At 39.5% G+C, this 18,375-nt stretch overlaps 1 protein-coding gene across 1 annotated transcript; it reads left to right on the forward strand.

The window, feature by feature from the left end:
- The first annotated feature begins 487 nt into the window (after positions 1-487).
- fkbp10b (FKBP prolyl isomerase 10b) lies at positions 488-17,972 on the forward strand. The gene is made up of 10 exons (XM_007241684.4): positions 488-830; positions 4,942-5,087; positions 5,261-5,450; positions 6,497-6,642; positions 10,519-10,708; positions 11,298-11,443; positions 13,583-13,772; positions 15,633-15,775; positions 16,564-16,727; positions 17,469-17,972. The coding sequence occupies exons 1-10, from the start codon at positions 643-645 to the stop codon at positions 17,652-17,654; spliced, it is 1,689 nt and encodes a 562-aa protein (XP_007241746.1). The 5' UTR covers positions 488-642; the 3' UTR covers positions 17,655-17,972.
- The last annotated feature ends 403 nt before the right edge of the window (positions 17,973-18,375 follow it).

Below are 18,375 nucleotides of genomic sequence, written 5' to 3' on the forward strand. Positions count from 1 at the left end.
AAACTCAGTTTGGCTCGACCGACCATCACGAAAGACCCACAGAAAACAGACACCCCGAACCGAGGTGGTGGAAAAACTTTTACTTGGTGTCAGAACATCAGAGTCTCTCAAGGTCTTCAAATGCCACTCGACACCAGTCACTTGGTCTTTAAAGTTTGATGTATCTCTTTGTGCTAATATTGACAAATCAGCTGTGGATATTTTTTTTTCAAAGTGTGAAGCAAGTCGCTCTGGATAAAGGCGTCTGCTAAATACCCTAAATGTGAGGTTCATGTTGATTTCCACAGATCATCCTTCCATTCTACTTCTTACTGGTATGATCCTGATAATGTATCTATTATATGACATAGAGATTTACAGTAGACTACCCATTACTGCGAGACTTGTATTTTGAAGGACCGATCTTCAATACCTAAAACCGCCCCACACAACACACTCCCCCCAAACCCCCAAACCCCCATCACAACCCCCTCCCCACCACTGAGAAGTTCCACGTTTACACGCGGCGCACACTCACTCACTCACACTCACTCACTCACTCACTCACTCACACTCACTCACACGCAGAGTTTATGCTGGGCTGCGGCGCTGTTCTCCGCTAGATTTTCTCGGGAGTTGGGAGACGGTTTTCCTGTATTAAGGATGTTTAGTCCGCGGCTTCTGATGCTGGTTCTGTGGGCCGGGGTGGAGGCCAGCCCGGGGCCGGTGGGTGATATTGTGGTAGATCGATATTTAATTCCTAAAAGATGCATTAGAGAGGTTAAAGACGGAGACTTCGTTCGGTATCACTATAACGCCACTTTTACCGACGGTAAGCAGTTCGACTCCAGGTAAGACCGGCTTTATTTCACTACTCTCACACTGACCCCCTAACCCAGCTAACCTCCATACTCTATTTACACCTATTTACCACACCCCCACTCTCTTCTGCTGATTTAACGCGGGTTTATTTTACTTTTTGTGGAAAAACTAAAACCATTCAGGTGTTAAAAGAGAAGAAGTTTGCACATTACAACAAATATTATACCTAATCTTATACCAAATATTGTAGCAAACATTATACCAAATATTCAGTAAACTCCAGAATGTTGATCATTCCCCCCACCCCCCCACCCCACCCCACCCCCCCACCCCAGCCCACCCCCCCACCCCAGCCCAGCCCAGCCCAGCCCAGCCCAGCCCAGCCCAGCCCAGCCCAGCCCACCCGTGGCATTGTTGCCACGTACACACACACACACACACACACACACACACACACACCCCAATTAGGCAAGATTTTGTGTTTCTCCCCAAAATACTGCACCAGAACGCACGCACTGCTCGTAACTGAATGAAAACACACACATAAATGAATGGGTGAATAAATGGATAGATGGAGTAAGTAGGTAGATGCCCCTATGTCATGTCACTTAATGAGGTAGATAGACCTGGTGTAGCGGATGTCGTCCAAAATATTTCAGTTACTTCAGTTTCAAGTCACATTATACACAGATGTTAAATACTGTTATAGTTAATATTTTCTCATTTTTAGTGATGTGCGTTCTAAAGTAAAATTGATTGATTGACTATATAATATAATAAAGGATTTGTGGTTATTTAAGACATACTGCCTCTGTAAGAAAGAGTCTCTAGATTCTTCTGATTCGTTCTTAAAAGTTGTGTTTTTGCTGACTACTTTTAACATTTCTTATCCGCTTTGTGTATATATAACGGCCAAAACGATTTCCGTTATAACTGTAAAAAACAGTAATTCCTTTGATTTTACTCTTTGTGTTTTATGAAAAATGAGAAATCAGAATATACAGTAGAGATGAGAAATAAAGAGTGGAGGACAGTAGAGATGAGGCATGAGCAAATGAGGACATTAGAACTGAGAGATGAGCAGTGAAGGGCAGTAAAGCTGACAGTTGAGGGGTGAAAAACAGTGGAGCTGATAGATAAACATTAAAGGACAGTAGAGCTGAGATAGTGCTGGGTAGGGTTGTCACCTTTTAGAATATAAAAAATGCTGAGTGGTCCAAAAGCGCTGCCACTATGGTTCGAACTGGTTCCACTATGCCGCTATGGTTCATGCCATATGCCATGCCACTATGGTTCATTCAGTGATAGGGGGAGTCCTAATGAGTGGGCTAGGTAATTGGCCGTGTAAATTGGGAAGGAAATGTGAAAATAAAAAAATAATATTAAAAATAAGAGACACCCAACACGGCTCCTCTGGGCCATGTCCACCTCAGGCCCAACACCTGTGGGCAGAGCATACACAGCAGTGTTGTATTTTAATTTATGCTGTGTTTTTTTTCTTCATTTAAGGAGTAAACAAAAAGGCAATTAGTCATACTTAAAGCTTGAAATGCTTTGTTAGCAACGCACACTTTCTCTTATAAAGTGCAGTTAATTAAGTCTAAATTGTTGTTGTGTGCTACAACACACGTTTACAATATAAACTAAATATATTGAGAATGTACTATTAGGACATTATGAGACATGGGGTCATTTTTACTTTTCTGAACATGGTGCCTTTCTTAAAAGAAAGTAAGGTCATCCCAGAGACTATTAAAAAGATGTCGCCGTTCCCATTCTTTCAGTGAAAATGAAGCCAAAATCTAACGCAATGCTGGCGATCCTGAAACCCAAGTCTGCGCAGTAGAGACCAGAGGAGGGAGAAAGACAGTGGAGAGACAGCCTACTCATTTGAATAACCCCGCCCCTGAGGCTACAGAGCAGAGCGGAGCTGACGGTCTGTTATTTGTCCCGCCCATAACCAGCCCTTTTACAATAACCACATCTTTTTTGAATAGAATAGAATAGAATTTAAATAACGTTTTAAAAAACTAATATATATATATATATATATATATATATATATATATATATATATATATAAAAATTGACAATATAAGCAGAGGTTACACTAGCTGTTGCATTTAAATAAAGGAAGTATAAATAATAAATAAATAAAGGAGGTATTATTACAGTATATTAAAAGAAAACGTGATTGAAAGTTGTTTGTTTTGCCTTTGAAACATGGGGATGGGTGGGGTTACACAGCTTTCTGAAACCGAACAGCAGGGGGCGCCCTAACTGTGGTGGCTTCACTTTTGAGAGACGATGCTCTGTCCAGCTATACACAGACTATGGGTCATCCAAACAGTTAAACCCCGCTTATTTTACGTAATGATCACTGGACACTGTATTCCTCAAAAATATAACTATTTTGACACAAAATACATACAAATCTGTACGAACATTTTAAATCTGAGAAATAATTTCTTAGATGACATTTTTTTTTACAGATTTCTGTGTGTTTTGTGTTAAAATTTTTATATTTGTGAGGAATACAGTGTCTAGTGATTTCTTTAGTGTTGATCTGTGTGTGGATTGGACATTTCTGGAAATACAGAACAAATCGCATCCCTTACTGATTCAATACGGGAAGCAACATTTGGTTGCCAATTAAGGGACGATTGTGTATGTTATGGGACGGGTGGCAACCCTACTGCTGGGCAATAAAACAATATCGATATCGCAATATATTTTACCTCGATGACCATAATAAGCCGGGGGGATAGGATTCGATTAACTTTATTTTATATTTCTCGTTTAAGTACCGCGATCAGGAAGCACGCTGAAATGCCTGCTCAGCCAAGGACCACTCGCCACACGCCCCATCCCCCCCACCCCTGAGCCCCTCACTCTGAACCTCACACAGCTGATCCACACAGCAGCTCCTCTCGCATTTACTGGATAAACATAATTTATAAGATAAGTTCAGTCCATGGAAAGCTCAACTCTTAATATGTGGCATGCGTCTCCTCCCCAAGATATATAGCAATAGTGATGGGTTAGACTAAAACTATACTAAAATGTTTTTCATCGTCTAAAACTTGACTCAAACTAATAATATCTGAAAGACTAAAATGTAACTAAAATGATTATACTTTTTAGTCAAAAGACTAAAACTAAATAAGAATCTCCGGTCAAAATGAATGCTGTGATATACTATTGTATTTTGCTTTATGTAGTTGCCTGCATTCAGGGAGGGGAATAATCCTTTGATTAAATATAATTTTATAAAAAAAAAAAAAAAAACAAATTTAAATGCAATTTAATTTAAACAGACAAATAATGTAAAGAGTCTGATTTTTTTAAGAGTTTATATATTTGTTCCCTTGTACTTGTTGTAAGGGGCAAACATGTGGGGGGGTTCCGGACCTGTGTGGATGTATAATGACTTTTTTAAATTAATTAAAAGCTGTCTGAGCACTTTGTGCCCACCTGGCAAGTTGTGAACATCCTAGAGTCTGTCCACAAGGCTCTGAGTCTGCTAGTGATTTTGGCCATAACTCATTTATTCTGTCACTTATGAGTAAAAAGAAACCTTTAACTGTAACAGAAAGCGATTTGATTTATATCGTGATATATATCGATATCGACTGATATGAAAAACTATTTCATGATAAGTTTTTTTTTTTCATATCGCCCAGCCCTAAGCTAAGGTATGAGCAGTCCAACTTAGAGAGAAACAGTCGAATTCTAAGGAATCTGCCTGACCAGATTTGCAACATGTCTTGCTGAGTTTGGGTTTTGAGTGATGAGAAGACATCCTAGATGAGACATCAGCGAGACATGCTGAGATGCAGTGGTATGAGAACTCATGAGAAGATATTATTTCACACAGAGAGTGAGAGTAGAGTGAGAAAAGAACAGGACACTTGCACTAATTTGTTTTAGCCCCTATTAATTTCTCTTGGAAAATAGATCACTCAACCAAGTAACCACAGTGACTCCAACATAGAATTTTTTAAAATCTAAATAAAAAAGTTACTAATCTGACGACCTATTTGTATGTTGGCTTGGTCAGATTGCACAATAAATCGACAAAAATGTTAATCTTCACATGCCTCTCAGGTAATTTCTCTTTGTTTTCTGATGGTATTACAGCTATAAACGGGAGACTCCATTCTTTGGAGTGGTTGGACAGGGCCGACAGATTGCAGGCGTGGACAAAGGCGTTGTGGGTATGTGTATCAATGAACGCAGGAAAATAACTGTACCGCCCCACCTAGCCTACGGCAGCCAGGGAGCCGGTAAGCTGTCCTCTGTCTTCTTTAAAGTAATACCTTACTTGCAATGCCACTAGTTGTTAAAAAATTTTGGATTGCATTTGTTAGTCTTACTTTGTCACTTACAGTTGATCCAAGTTTTTCCCATTTCTCTCTCTCTCTCTCTCTCTCTCTCTCTCTCTCTCTCTCTCATTTAGGTGACACCATTCCCCCTGACACCACCTTGGTGTTTGACCTTCACCTACTGGACATCTTCAACAGAGCGGACCAGGTGCAGACACGGGTCATCAAAAGCACCAAAAACTGCACACGTTCAGTAATGAGGACGGACTTTGTTCGCTTCCACTTTAATGGAACACTGCTGGATGGCACCAAGTTTGACTCCAGGTCAGTAAAACTAGGCAAGCCAGAAGAGACAGTGGCAGACAGACCATTTCAAATGTAATCAGATACCGTGGTAAGATAAAGTATGAGAACTGTTTGTAATACCTGTTCGCACTACACATACACATTTCATCTTGCATAATGAACTGGTGCTGTTCCAGAAACCTGGTCAGCAGAAGTTCCTTTGTTTGGTGTTGGCCAAACAACTTCTTGTAGCATAGGCCATCTTTATGATGAGCAACATTTTTGAGTTTTCTTGCCATGAAGTGCCATGTTGAACATCCAGTGGCCAATATGAGAGAATTTTACACACAATACCAAATTTAACAGCACTGCTCCTCTTCTCACCTGAGACCTTGTAACAGTAATGGGTCACATCACATCAGAGAGGGACACGGGACCCTAACTTTCAAAGAACTGCAATATGGTGGTGGTAGTGTGATGGTCTGAGGCTGTTTTGCTGCTTCAGGATCTTGAAGACTTGCTGTGATAAATGGAACCATGAATTCTGCTGTCTACTAAAAAGTCCTGAAGGAGATTATCCTGTCATCTGTTTGTGACCTCAAGCTGAAATAAACTTGGGTTCTGCAGCAGGACAATGATCCAAAGCACACCAGCAAGTCCACCTCTGAATGGCTGAATAATAATGAGGTGAAGACTTTAGAGTGGCCTAGTTAAAATCCTAACCTGAATCTTATTAAGATGCTGTTGCATGATCTTAAAACCCCTCTAATGTGTGGGAATTACAACAATTCTGTAAATTAGAATGGAGCTAAAATTCCTCCACAGTGCTGTGAAAGACTCACTGCAAGTTACAGCTAACACTTGGTTTTCAGTTGTTGCTGTTAAGGGTGGAACAACGAGTTATTAGGTTTAGGGAACAAACACTTTTTCACACAGGGCCATGTAGGATTGGATTTTTTGTCTCCCTAATAATAAAAACCCTAATTTAAAAACTGCATTTTGTGTGTGTGTGTGTGTGTGTGTTTTCATGCAGGTCTTGTGTTTGTGTTGACTTGCGGTTGTGTGCTTGTATGTGCTCCACACAGCTACGACCGCTGGCAGACGCAGGACAGTGTGGTGGGTGAAGGCTGGCTGATTAAAGGTCTGGAGGAGGGGCTGCTGGGGATGTGTGTGGGAGAAATCAGACACTTTGTGATCCCTCCATTCCTCGCCTTCGGAGAGAAAGGATACGGTAAACACTTTACTACAGCTATATGTAAACACTGGTAAACACTGTAAACAGACAGTAGAGCTGCAGCTTACTACAAAAAGGACGTGTTCACACAAAAGTAAGGGCTTAGTGATACGGACACAAATTTAATCAGAATATTTTAACTGAACGTTTCTATATTTAGAAGCTCTGGTTAGGGGTGAGCTCTGGTTAGGGGTGAGCTCTGGTTAGGGGTGAGCTCTGGTTAGGGGTGAGCTCTGGTTAGGGGTGAGCTCTGGTTAGGGGTGAGCTCTGGTTAGGGGTGAGCTCTGGTTAGGGGTGAGCTCTGGTTAGGGATGAGCTCTGGTTAGGGATGAGCTCTGGTTAGGGGTGAGCTCTGGTTAGGGGTGAGCTCTGGTTAGGGATGAGCTCTGGTTAGGGATGAGCTCTGGTTAGGGATGAGCTCTGGTTAGGGGTGAGCTCTGGTTAGGGGTGAGCTCTGGTTAGGGGTGAGCTCTGGTTAGGGGTGAGCTCTGGTTAGGGGTGGCTGAATAGTCGGTTTATGCACAACTGTAATCCTCTGGAGGATCATACACCTTGAGGTTCGCGGGGCTCCAGAGGCACCAACAGCTTCAAATATCTGTTTGCAGGCATTTTACGGCATTTTAGCAGCTGCTCTCTTAATCCGATGAACCTGCCTGTCAGAAACCTTCCTCATTCTGTCTTTATCTGCACGAACCCTTCTGTGCTTTCAATCAGCCTCAAATTTCTTTATCTCTGTACGATGAACACACTTAAGTTTTTGCGAAATATCAAATGTTTTCATACCTTGTTCAAGGCATTACACTATTTGACACTTTTCGGCAGCAGAGAGATGTTGCTTGAAACCTGAGGCCTGCTTTAAAATGTGAAACATCCTTCCTCAGTAGTTTTCCTTTAATTGGGCTCACCTGACAAACTAATTAATACAGGTATCTAAGAAATTTATTTTAGTGATCCAAAGAGTCCTGAGACACAATACCATCCATGAGTTAAATTGAGAAACAAAAAAATGGACCTTTATAACAGTTAAATCCAATTTGCATAATAATTTGGAAAACGGTGTAGTAAGAAACAGGGGTGTCGCAGTGTTTTTCTTCTAATTCAGCATATCTCGACGCTGTAAAGTAAGCTAAGTAAACAAACCTGGTAAACTTAAAAAAACTTTTTTCTTTAAGACAAACAAGCACTGAATAATAATCTATACAGATTTCAGCATTAGCTTGCAGTTTATCCCAAGTAGCTTGTTTTAACACGGTAAACACGCAGGCTACAGTCAGATATACTCGCCTCTGAATGGTAAAAGAGCTAGCGCTGTGCTTTGCTGCACAGGCTTATGCTGCTCCAGCAGTGCTAGCCGGGGTTAGCAGCAGGTCTCAGTGCTGGAGAACTAAACTGAAACTCCTGTACAATGCTGTACTTCAGCAGACTGGCTTTACTGCTCCTTACAACCTGACTTCCAAAATTCATACACAAGGCACACAGGATTATAAGGCACACTATTTTGCTAAAATAAAAGGATTCTTGTTCAAATTAAAAGGTATTTTGGGGATTTTTTTTGTCAGAACTGTAACAGGTTTAAACCATTCCTTTTCACAACACATTAAAAGACACATTGGCACAGGCGATACCAAGTTTTTCATGTTGTTTTTACATTTTCTTTCTGAATTCTTCACTCCTTCTCTGCCTTTGTGATGTGTGCAGCATATTGTTTTGCATTGTCTTCTTAAACAATGCTTTTGGATGTCCCAGGAAAATGTGATCTTAAAAGCAAGATCTAAATGTACTTACTGAATATAGTAACTCTGTATTGTAGAGCTTGTTGTTGATAAAGGTTTGTTATGTAATCTATTGTTCATGAGGTTCTATCAGCTACTGTTGAATGACTGTTCTTGATGCAGTGCAGATCGGAGATACTGGTCTTTAGCTTAGGCTTGTGTCCTCTTGCCCTTTACACAATGAAATTCCTCCCCGTTTCTTGAATGGATTAATGATATTATGGGCTGTAGCCTGTCTAGACTGGCAAAACCTTGAAAATTCCTTAGGAGACCAAATTTGACTATGCATAACTGTAATTTAATTTTTTTTACCACAGTATTAATTTTTAAGTATTGGTTTACATTTTAAAATGGGTGTCAAACTGTTTTTTATGGCATATTTTTCTTATTCCTCTCCTTGTCTTATTATCATTATTATTATTTAGTTCGCTTTCTTCCTTATAAAAGCCTATAGTGCAATAAATGTTAGTGAAAATGTTTTCTAGCTTATTTTTTTATACATCAACCCCACCCAAACTCACCACTGCTTTATTTAGCAAAATCTACAAAACACTATTGGTGGAATTTTGATCCTATCCTGGGGCAGCACGGTTGCGACCCGGGTCTTTCTGTGTGGAGTTTGCACGTACTCCCCGTGTCAGCGTGGGTTTCCTCTGGGTGCTCCGGTTTCCTCCCACAGTCCAAAGAGCGAGCGATCATATCCCCAAATAGGTATCAACATTTTCAACAAAGTCACCTAATCAAAACAAAAATCATACTGATATTTATGATCAACATCACTGTTATATGCAGATTAGACACCTTATGTTGGAGCTTAGTTCACATAAATGTCTAGGAATCAGGATCACTAGAATGTATTCCAATAAAACTTGTTTTGTTAGGCACATAATCTACGTTTCACCCTAGTTTAGCAATAGGTGGCACTATAAAAACAAAAAATCTTTCTAAACAACTACTTGGTCAATTAGGTTAAATATTTGATAAGGGACTTATTACGGACAACACAATAATTGAAAATGATGCCTGCAGTTCTAAAATAAACAAATAAAACTAGGCTTCTAGTTTTCATTAGATTGTCACAAATCAGGTCTCACAATAATCTTTGGGTTTATTGTTTTTTGTGTGTTTTGTTTTTGTTTTTTGCATCTTTTGGCTAAAGTACATAAATAATCAGAGCAGAGTGAATTGTGAAATTGCATTACATTTGGCAGATGCTTTTGACCAAAGACACAAATTCTTTAACATGTTTTCAGTAATATTTCATAAAAGTGATAATAATGCAAAACTTGTACATTTTCTGAATGAAGAACACGCTGTTCCTTTGGACTCTCTCACAATAAATTGCTTTAAAAATACCTTGGTGTTATGGGTGAACTTTGGACTGCAGAGTCGTGGTTTTGTTCTCAACCTCTGGCATCTCTGTCTGTGTAAACGTCTCTATTAATGCTTTCTTACTGTGAACTATGATGTGAAGTTCTGGCTTAAAAGGCTAAATGTTCATCAGTGTTAATTCAAAGACAATCAGTTCTGGCTTAAAGGAGCATCAATGTTTATCTAAATTGTGTAAGACTCCTTAACAAGTGCTCCTCTGAATTGCTGAAGAAAAACAGATTGAAGACTTTGGGGTGGTCTAGTCAAAATCCTGACCTGAATCCTACTGAGACGCATGACATTAAAAAGGTGGTTCATGGTCTAAAAACCTCCAGTGTGGGTGAATTACACCAATTCCGTAAAGAAGAGTGGAGCCACAATTCCTCCACATCGCTGTGAATGACTCACTGCAAGTTATCGCAAATGCTTTATTGCAGTTGTTGCTGTTAAGGGTGGAAAAAAACAGTTATTTTTTTTAGGGGGAAACACTTTTTCACACAGGGCCATGTAGGATTAGATTTTTTTTTCTCCCTTAATAATAAAAACCTTTATTTAAAAACTGCATTTTGTGTTTACTTGTGCTGTCTTTGACTAATATTGAAATTAGAAACATTTAAGAGTGAAAAACATGCAACACTGTATTTACAGTTCCCCATGAGATTTAGGTTTTAAAACCTGACTACTGACAGTAATCTCCTTTTCTCTCCATATATCTATATATGTTGTTTAGGTAAAGAAATTCCACCTCACGCTACATTGGTGTATGACCTCCTGCTTGAAGACCTTCACAACCCTAAAGATGATATAACTGTTGAAATCCTGGACGTGCCAGAACCCTGCAGGCGAAAGTCCGTCACAGGAGACTACATCCGCTACCATTACAATGGCACGTTCCTTAATGGGGTCACCTTCGACACCAGGTAAGCCTTGCACGTTTCCAGACCCCCTTTTTCTTGTGGCTTAACTAGTGTAAACCGGTGTGTGATTAGAGACTGTAGCTCACCTGTACAGCATGTGTCATCCATCCTCCTGCCCTTAAGACCATGTTGCTGGGTGTGGTAAAGAACACGTTTCCAGACACCAATCTGGATGTTAAAAACTGTAACCTTAATAACTTTTGATGATTTTTAAAAGCATTTACAAATATAATTAAAAATAATTGTTCTCTTTAAAAGAGTGTCAGTGTAGAATTGTATAATATTATATTATTAATTGTGGCATAATTTTTTTTTATTATTAATATTATATAGTCAGGCCAGACTAAAAACTATTAATACCCATGTTTTGAGGAGAAAGAGCATGTGTCTACAGAATTTGGACACATAGAAAAAAGCAGTGATATATGGGCTCATAAGGTAGGCTGATGAACTGTAGGAACAGATGAGAAAAGAAGTGGGGAACCATGTTCTGCATTCCTAACCTAGAAGGTAGGTGGATAGGTGACAGATAAGGCAGAGTGTATATATTTATTTTAGATTAAGTGATTAAGATATCTTTGATCTTCTACAGCTACCAGCGCAACAGCACATACAACACCTACATTGGGCTGGGCTATGTGATCTCCGGTATGGATCAAGGTCTGCAGGGTGTGTGTGTGGGGGAGAGGAGGAGGATCACAATGCCACCACACCTAGCATACGGACAACAGGGAGCAGGTAGACCACCACTGCACTATTACTTACTTACTTACTTGTTTAGGTGGTTTACAGCTGGACAGTGTGGCTCTTTCTCATTACTGAAAGACCTAGATTCAGTTGTGAAGGTTTTATTATTATGTCAATATATCTTTGGTACATATGCTGCATTATGGCATGGTGTAACCTTGGTGTACACAGACAGTGGAGGTCACCCACACACTTATCACAGGCTACAGTAAAGCTGCATAATATAATAAACTCATTTCATGTCCACAGACACATATTGCTTGTAGGGATGCAACAAAGATCGATTAAATCTATGATAATCGGTTATTTAAATAGATGGCTACAAATCTAATAATAGATTAGTTCGATCTACATTATTATACACATAAGTACACTTGGTACTCCCGGTACCCAAAGTAAATATCGCTGTCACATTGTTACACATGCCGTATGTTCACTGGTTACAAGGATACCCAATCTTTACAGTTTGGTATTGTACAGTGGGTACGGAAAGGGGTAACCCTTAAAGTTAATCACAGTTAGTTTTATTGCAGCTATTTTCTAAAATCAAAAAAATTCTATTTATTTCTCATTAATATACACTCAGCATCCCATCTTGACAAAAAAAAAAAAAACAGAAATGTAGAGTTTTTTGCAAATTATTTAAAATTACATGGTTATAAGTATTCTCAGATCCTTTGCTGTGACACTCATATTTAACTCACATGCTCACATCCCCCTTGGGATGGTTCTACTCCTTCATTGGAGTCCAGTTTATAAGTCCAGTTTATGATGCGAAAGAAGCCATTTCTGCAAGCACACCAGTCTTCAACCTTAAACAGGTGTGCTTTTGCATACCTCAGATGACTCTGTTTGTGGTGTGTTTGCAGAAATGGCTTCTTTCGCATCTCTCTCCCATACAGCTTCTCCTTGTGTAAAGTGCGCTGTATTGTTGAACGATGCACAGTGACACCATCTGCAGCAAGATGATGCTGCAGCTCAGAGGTGGTCTGTGGATTGTCTGTGGATTGTCGTTGATTGTTCTCACCATTCTTCTTCTCTGCCTTTCTGATATTCCATTTCCTTACTATGTTCCTCACAGTGGAAACTGACAGGTTAAATCTCTGAGATTCAACTTTTTGTATCTTCCCCTGAACAACTATGTTGAACAATCTTTGTTTTTAGATCATTTGAGAGTTGTTTTGATGAGCCCATGATTCCACTCTTCAGAGGAGATTCAAGAACAACTTGCAATTGGCCACCTTAAATACCTTTTCTCATGATTGGATACACCTGGCTATGAAGTTCAAAGCTCAATGAGGTTACCAAACCAATTTTGTGCTTCAGTAAGTCAGTAAAAAGTAGTTAGGAGTATTCAAATCAATAAAATGATAAGGGTGCCCATACTTTTGCACTGGTCAAGTTTTGGTTTAATACATATTGCACATTTTCTGTAAGTACAATAAACCTCATTTAATTCCTGAAATATTACTGTGTCCATCAAATCAAATCAAATTTATTTGTATAGCGCTTTTTACAACTGGTGTTGTTACAAAGCAGCTTTACAGAAACATGATTACAGGACAAAGAATCAGTCAAAACATTAAACATAGAAAATACAGAATACAGAACCCCCAGTGAAAAACTCCCTCAGAGCTGCAGGAGGAGGAAGAAACACTGGGAGGACCAAGACTCACATTTGAGGGGGGACCATCCTACCACTGATCAAACAGCTTTTAAATTAAAATTTAAAAAGTCTTTTATACATCCACATAGGTTTTATATATTCAGGAGTGTAATAGCGCCACTAATGGCTTGGATGTAATCAGTAGTGGAGAATAAGATGGACGATGAGCAACTTTTTCATATGACTGAATATTACTGAGTAATATAAATTAAAGTGTCTTCACTCTAGTACTGAGTATAATAAGTTACATATGAAACGAGGTAAACTGGGACCCTGTGCTGGGACCCTGTTTTTTTTTTTTTTTCTTGGAAGAACAGACTTGGCTTAGGCTAATGCATATATATATATATATTACATTAACAGTAAACATCTAAAGAATGTTTCATTTTTCCTGCTTGTTATAATTGCCAGACATTCATTACAGTTTGCACACCTTTCAATAAGCTGTACTTTGTGTACTACAGGTAAGGACATCCCAGGTTCTGCTGTGCTGGTCTTCGATATCCACGTGATCGACTTTCACAACCCGAAAGATTCGGTGCAGGTGGACGTCACATTTAAACCTGAGCAGTGCAACGACACCAGTGAGGTTACAGACTTCATCCAGTACCACTACAATTGCTCTCTTCTGGACGGAACCCTGCTCTTCACTTCGTGAGTGACGCCCGCCATTATGTACACGCTAAATAATTCACAACCAGATTAACTTTACATACTGTGTTTGTGAAAAGCAATCAAAGCAAAACATTCAAACACGTTTGTGACCACTGATATTATTATGTGTTTAGTTATAAAATCACAATTTAAAGATGATCCCTTAAGTCCTATCAATACTGTGGGTGTGTCCACAAACTTTACAACAGATCTCATTCTAATTAGATGTAAGCTACAGAGCATGCTCACCTGGCAAGCTCACTCATGTAGCACTGGCCTTTCTACATGTCAAAAAAATATATAAGCTCCACATGTTGTTCAATTGGTGCATCATGCACCTGGTGAGGAAGTGGATGCGGTCTCCGGGCAAGAAAATGGGCAATTTTGGGACAGAAATCAGGAAATACTCTTAAAAAGGTCAGTTTTAACTTAATAAATGAAGGCTTGGGTTTATAATGACAGTTTATGGGGTGATCCAATCCCTACACCAAAACACACTATTCCGTCTGTCTAACTGCGTTAATCCGGAATTTTAAAACCACTGCTGATTGCAGAGATACAGTGAACAGTATAATCTGACACAATCTTGAGACTGTATGTTGCGATGTTAAAGTTTTCCCTTTTTAGTTTAAGCAGTATATTGTAATATTGTAGGTCTGCTCATCCACCAATCCAGCTGCAGTAATCTGCATAAACAGGTAAATCCAAACCTGTCCTCCTGTCGATGTGTCTCCGGAGTGTTTAAAAGCCTGGGTAGTGTGTTCTGCCATGTGCTCCGCTGGAAGAGTGTAAGAATCATGTGTAAGAATGTTTTGTTCCTTAAAATGAAATATATATTTACATATGGCTTGCAACAATATTCATACCTCTTGATCTTTTTTCATATTTTATCACCTTACAACCACAAACTTAAAAGTATTTTATTGAGATTTAATAGACCAACACAAAATAGCACATAAGTAGAACAAACATAAGTAGAACCACTTGTCACTGCATTTACAGCTGCAAGTCCTTTGGGGTATGTCTCTTTTAGCTTTACACATCTAGATTGAGATTTTCGCCCGTTCTTCTTTAAACAATAGCAGAAGCTCAGCCAGGTTGGGTGGAGAGCGTCTGTGAACAGCAGTTTTCATATCTTGCCACAGAAGCTCAATGAGATTTAGTTCAGGACATTGACTGGGCCATTCCACTGTAACTCTGTCTGTGTGTTTAGGGTCACTGTCCTGCTGAAAGGTAAATCTCCATTCCAGTTTCAAATCCATCTTCCCATCATCTCTGACCAGCTTCTCCGGCCCTGCTGAAGAAAAGCATCCCACAGCATGATGATGCTACCATCAAGTTAGCACACATAGTGCTTTGCATTTAGGCCAAAATATTTAACTGTGGTTTCATCTAAACACAGCACCTTCTTCCACTGGACTTTATTAAGTTCTTAAGTGACCTCTGAATGCAGATGATTTCACCGGCTTTTATTTAGGGGTTTCATGATATGAATACTTTTGCATGTCTAAAAACCATGTATCATTTTTATTCTACTTCACAATTACAAGCTATTTTGTGTTGATCTATCACTTCAAATCTTAATAAAATACATTTGTGTATGGTTGTAAGGTGAAAAAATGTGAAAAAGTTCAGTGAGTATGAATACTTTTGCAAAACACTGTATATTGGTTATGTTTATGTAATGTATATAGTATAGTTTGGATCCTAATTATGAATCACATTAGTTATGAGGCAAAACACAGACACAACAATGTTTTCTTTTTTTAATCAACATCAAAACTAAATGACTCTCAGACTTCTTGTGCTGAAGATTTCCAAATAATTGATTTTGCTGGTTCTGATCTGTGATGGTTGCAGGAGTGACTATGGTGCTCCTCAGGATGTGGTTCTGGGGGCAGACAAAGTGATTGATGGGCTGGATGTGGGTCTGAGGGGCATGTGTGTGGGCGAGCAGCGGACTGTCCTAGTGCCACCACACCTGGGCCACGGCGAGAGAGGAGGTGAGGGATTAAATCATGTGCTAGTTTGTACCCAAATTGAAAACACTATTATTAAACTGTAGTTAAAAAATATTCATCGGCTGCCAAAGCCCTGAGAGAGCACAATTGGCCTTGCTCTCTCTGGGTGGGTAGATAACGCACTCTCCCAACATATCACTCCTTGGGTGATGTTGATCAGCAAAAGGCGTCTGTGAGCTGATGTATCAGAACCGAGTCGCTGCGCTTTCCTGAGCCCGCTGTGACCCTAATCAGCAATGCTGCATCAGCAGCAGTATAAAAAAAGGAAGTGGCTGGCTTCTCCTGTATCGGAGAAGGCATGTGCTAGTTTTCACTCTCTTGGTGTAGGGGCAGAATTAGTAATAGGGATCTCTCTCCCTCGCATACACCAGTGCTCTGACAAACAATGGGGGTGCTTAAAAAATGAGGAACCACTTTAATAAGACTTAAAGTAGTCTTAGATTAGTAGGTATTTTCACCTAATTGGCCATTTTTTACTGAATAATTTCAGTTGCCAATAATTTGGTCCATGCCTATGACTAAAAACTAAATTTTACATTTGTGTGCAAAATGTTGATCAAATTTCTATGTTTTTTTTATAACATAAGAGTAAAATATGATATTAATCTTTGTGCATACCACATTTTACATTGTATTTTTTCCAATGTGGTAATTTCAGTAAATAATCATTATTTGTACATTAGAATGTACAGTTTTGTACAGAGAACTTGGAGGAACTTTTGGAGAATGGTCAGTTTTTATAACTGATTTTATCTCTTTCTCTCTTTCAGCGGGAGTTGTTCCAGGTAGTGCTGTGTTGCAGTTTGAGCTTGAGCTGGTGTCCATTCAGAAGGGTGTTCCTGAGGGCTATCTGTTTGTATGGTTGAAGGACAGCCCAGCTGAGCTCTTCCAGGCCATGGACATGAACCAGGACAAAGAGATCCCCCTAGAGGAGGTGCAGTTCACAACCTTTGTGCTCCGAGCTAAAGGCCAATTTATGCTTCTGACGGGAGTCTATGACGTAGCTTCTGCGTAGCCTCAGGATGTGCACCTCCCCAGAGATGCAACTACATGTTGTGACGATGCAGACACACCGGCACACAATCATAAATGCACACAGTGTCATGCGGCACCTGAGCAGACTACCTCATGGATTTAACGCAGAAGTAAAATGCAGCCCTGACTGCCCTAATTGTTCTAACTGTTCTAACATGCCTAACTGCCCTAATTGTCCCAACATCCCTAACTGTTCTAACTGCCCTAACATTCCTAACTGGCCTAACATCCCTAACTGTTCCAACAGCACTGTCTGTCCTAACTGCCCTGCCCTTACATTCCTACCAGTTCTAAAAGCCCTGAGTGCCCTAACAGCCCAACAGTCCTAACTGCCCTAACTTTTCTAACAGTCCTAACTGCCCTAACTTTTCTAACAGTCCTAACTGCACACATTTCAGTGCTGGTTTGCAATACATTGATAAAGAAATCAGACTTTTAATTCAATGTTTATGATTCTTTTTTAATTGGTATTAACACTAAACACTCTGAACATACTGCAGTGCACCTGGTGCTGTTATATATTTTACTGGTCATGTAGGAAGATGTCCAGGCTTTCCCTGTAAACAGCACACACCAGCTGGACAGTTATCTGTTCTTAAAAGTTGTTTTTATTGATATTTCTACTTTGCTTTGTTTCCAGTTCTCAGAGTTCATAAGGCTACAGGTGAGGGAGGGCAAAGGTCGTCTAAAGCCAGCACGAGATCCTGAGGTTGTCATCAGTGACATGTTTAAAAACCAGGACAGGAACCAGGATGGCCGCATAACCGCTGACGAGCTGAAGCTAAAAGTGGAGGAAGATGAAGCAAAGAACCATGATGAACTCTGAGAGAGAGAGAGAGAGAGAGAGAGAGAGAGAGAGAGAGAGAGAGAGAGAGAGAGAAACAGTAATTAAAAACAACTCAGGATTTCCATTTTAACTGAGAAAAAAACATTACCACCAAAGTGTTTACACTGTATTTTTTTAAACAAGAAAATAATGTACTTTTTCTGCATTTTACACATGTAAAATTTACCTGACCTTTCTTTACCTGCTGGGTCTTATGTTTATAATTGGTACATGTTGTGTTTTTGTAAGAATGGTAACTGTGTTTGCAATGTGGAAGTTTTGTGCAATGTTTACCAATTAAACATCTTTTAAATAATATATATGCATAATATATAGTCATTAATTTGTTTGGGTATCCACCAGTTTGAAATCTAACTTGATTCCTTACATCTGTTCTGAGGGCTCACAGTCACTGAATTTTACAGAATGACTACAAAACTTTAGGTTACTTGTGTAACTCTGGTTGTCTAATAGCATAAGTGAGGTGTCTCACTATAGGATACACCCCTTTCTGCGTATGCCTCAGAAGATCTATTTCACTACGCCAGCCAATGACGCTGACATTCATGTTGAAGTCAGAAATATATTCAGGGCTTGATTTGTACATATGGTATTGATAAAAAGTGCCCTTTTTCCCCCTGAGCACTTGCCCCACAAAATGTCTGTGCATTTTTTTTTTCATTTTTCATTGAACGTGTAAAATCATTTTCCAGAATTCTGC

The sequence above is a fragment of the Astyanax mexicanus genome, chromosome 15 (genome assembly GCF_023375975.1).
Source record: "Astyanax mexicanus isolate ESR-SI-001 chromosome 15, AstMex3_surface, whole genome shotgun sequence".
NCBI classification, from domain to species: Eukaryota; Metazoa; Chordata; class Actinopteri; order Characiformes; family Acestrorhamphidae; genus Astyanax; species Astyanax mexicanus.